The following is a 2,159-nucleotide window of genomic DNA, read 5'->3' on the forward strand; positions in this document are numbered from 1 at the left end:
GAACAATAGCAAGGGTAGAATATGTGAAATGCAAAAAGAGAAGAGAAAAACTGTCTCAAGACTGGAATGCCATCATAAGACTCAAAATCTTCAGTTAATACCAAAAACATGTAAAAATCTACTAAGTTAATTGTGTTATGTAAGTTCATCTTTCCCATATTGCTGAAGACTAAATACTAATCAACACTTTGCTAAGCTGATATACCTTTCTTTCCATGATTTTAGCAAAGAAAGGTGAAATGATAAATCTTGTTCGAGTCAATTTGCTTATTATCTCAGTGAAAGATTGTCAGAATGCAGAAAATGTGTAACTTGGTTCACATTCCACTAGACTCAAATCTGTCACCTATTGAGCTTCTGAAAGTCAATTTAATTCAGTGTATCTATGCAAGTTCAAATGAATCTCCAATAATCATAATTTTTGGTAAAGATCTTCTATGTTGATTGCATTCTAACAGCTAAGTTGGGCTTGTTTTATGATTTTGGTATCAAAGCCACTCCTTCAAATAGATAGTCCATCTATAAATGAAAAGTTACACCTGCATTTCTGATATCATTTCATATATCCATTTAGCATCGTAGTTCTATTAAATTATGATATCAAGTATGAGATCATTTTTAAAATTTCATTACCCAATAACTTTAATAATAAGTTACTTATTAATTTATCAAAAACTATGTTTGATCTTCTCATTTGAAAATCTTTTGTAATGATGAAATTTAACTGATAACTCAATTGTAAGGTTAACTTTTATAGTATAGTTTAGTACCTAACACATCGAGCAACTTCCTTTCATCCATTAATTTTGGGGAGAAACGCATCTCATTATGAACTTCGTTTGCTTGAGAATTTGATACAATCTGGCCGATTCTACCGCCTGTATTTCTTTCTACATTCATTTTTCAGACCAGACTGACTCGGGTTTCGTTGATTGAACCGGTCGATCCAATGAGATCTTCAAAACGCTGTCTTATAACGTATTCACATCAACGGCAATCCTGGCAACGTACTAACCCGTTCTCGTTGCACTCCACGCACCGACGCGCGCGCCCCTCCTCCTCCACGAACACCTTCCGGCTGCCCCGGCAAACGGAGCAGGGCACGAACCGCACGCCACTGCAGCCGCCGCAGACGCTGAATCTCGAATCCCGGCGCCGCACCACCGGTTCGAGCGCCCTCCCGAGCTCCCCGGCCTCGTGCATCGCGTAGATCTCCGCCACCCCGCCGAGGCACCGGCCGCCGATGAAGACCTGGGGGAGCGCGAAGGGCCGGAGGCCCTCCATCGCCACCTGAAGCTCCTGGCGGAACCCCGTGTCCATGGAGACGTCGCGCTCGTCGACGGCTACGCCGAGGCCGTCCAGGATGGAGCGGACGACGCGGCAATCCTCGAAGGTGCGGCGGATGGCGCGGAGAGAGGTGGTGTAGAGGACGACGACGTCGGGTTGGGGGCGTTTGGAGGGATCGCCGGAGGCGCAAAGGCGCCGCGTATTCAATGCGGTGCCGTGGAGGTGGTGGTGGTGGTGGTGGTGGTGGTGGTGGAGGGGAATGGAGAAGAGCATATTGAATGCCATAATAGCAATGGATGGATTCGATGATGGCAGAGGGAGAAGCGCGGGTTGAATCGTTAATTTGGGCTGCCAATTATTTGTGCCGCGGCGAATCCGTGTATAATAAATATATATATTGGCCGACAGTTAACGCGGCTGCTAGATTTGGTTTGTTACGGTGGTGGTTTGGATTGCGCGGTATCCGAAGTTTCTGGAAGTTTTGTGTTTGATTATTTTTGACATTTTAGTGTGCACCCTTTAAAATAGAATGAACATCTTTTAACATGTTAACGTTATACATATGAATGTTACCTTTTATTTTTATTATTATTATTATTATTATTATTATTATTACTAAAAAATAATGTTAGGCAAGAATCTTGAATAACTGAAAATGTTACACAATATGATGTGTTACAAATGGATATAGTTTATATTGATGATTAATAACATAGCTAGAGTCTAAATGAGTCAAGTTATTCGTGAGTTGTTCATGAACAATTCGATCAAAACTTAACTTGAGTTCGAAGTTGATTGAGTTTGAGCATAATTATTACTAGTTCGGTGGCTCGTCGAACCAAACGAGCAAGTAATAATATATATTTTTAATA

General features: G+C 41.6%; 1 protein-coding gene across 1 annotated transcript; it reads right to left on the reverse strand.

Moving 5' to 3' along the window:
• Positions 1 to 823: 823 nt before the first annotated feature.
• Positions 824 to 1,624, reverse strand: LOC122004631 (uncharacterized protein At5g39865-like). Its single transcript, XM_042559512.1, has one exon. It carries the CDS (start codon positions 1,570 to 1,572, stop codon positions 988 to 990), a length of 585 nt encoding a protein of 194 aa, XP_042415446.1. The 5' UTR covers positions 1,573 to 1,624; the 3' UTR covers positions 824 to 987.
• Positions 1,625 to 2,159: the final 535 nt, after the last annotated feature.

This window comes from Zingiber officinale, chromosome 1B, assembly GCF_018446385.1.
Source record: "Zingiber officinale cultivar Zhangliang chromosome 1B, Zo_v1.1, whole genome shotgun sequence".
Classification (NCBI taxonomy): domain Eukaryota; kingdom Viridiplantae; phylum Streptophyta; class Magnoliopsida; order Zingiberales; family Zingiberaceae; genus Zingiber; species Zingiber officinale.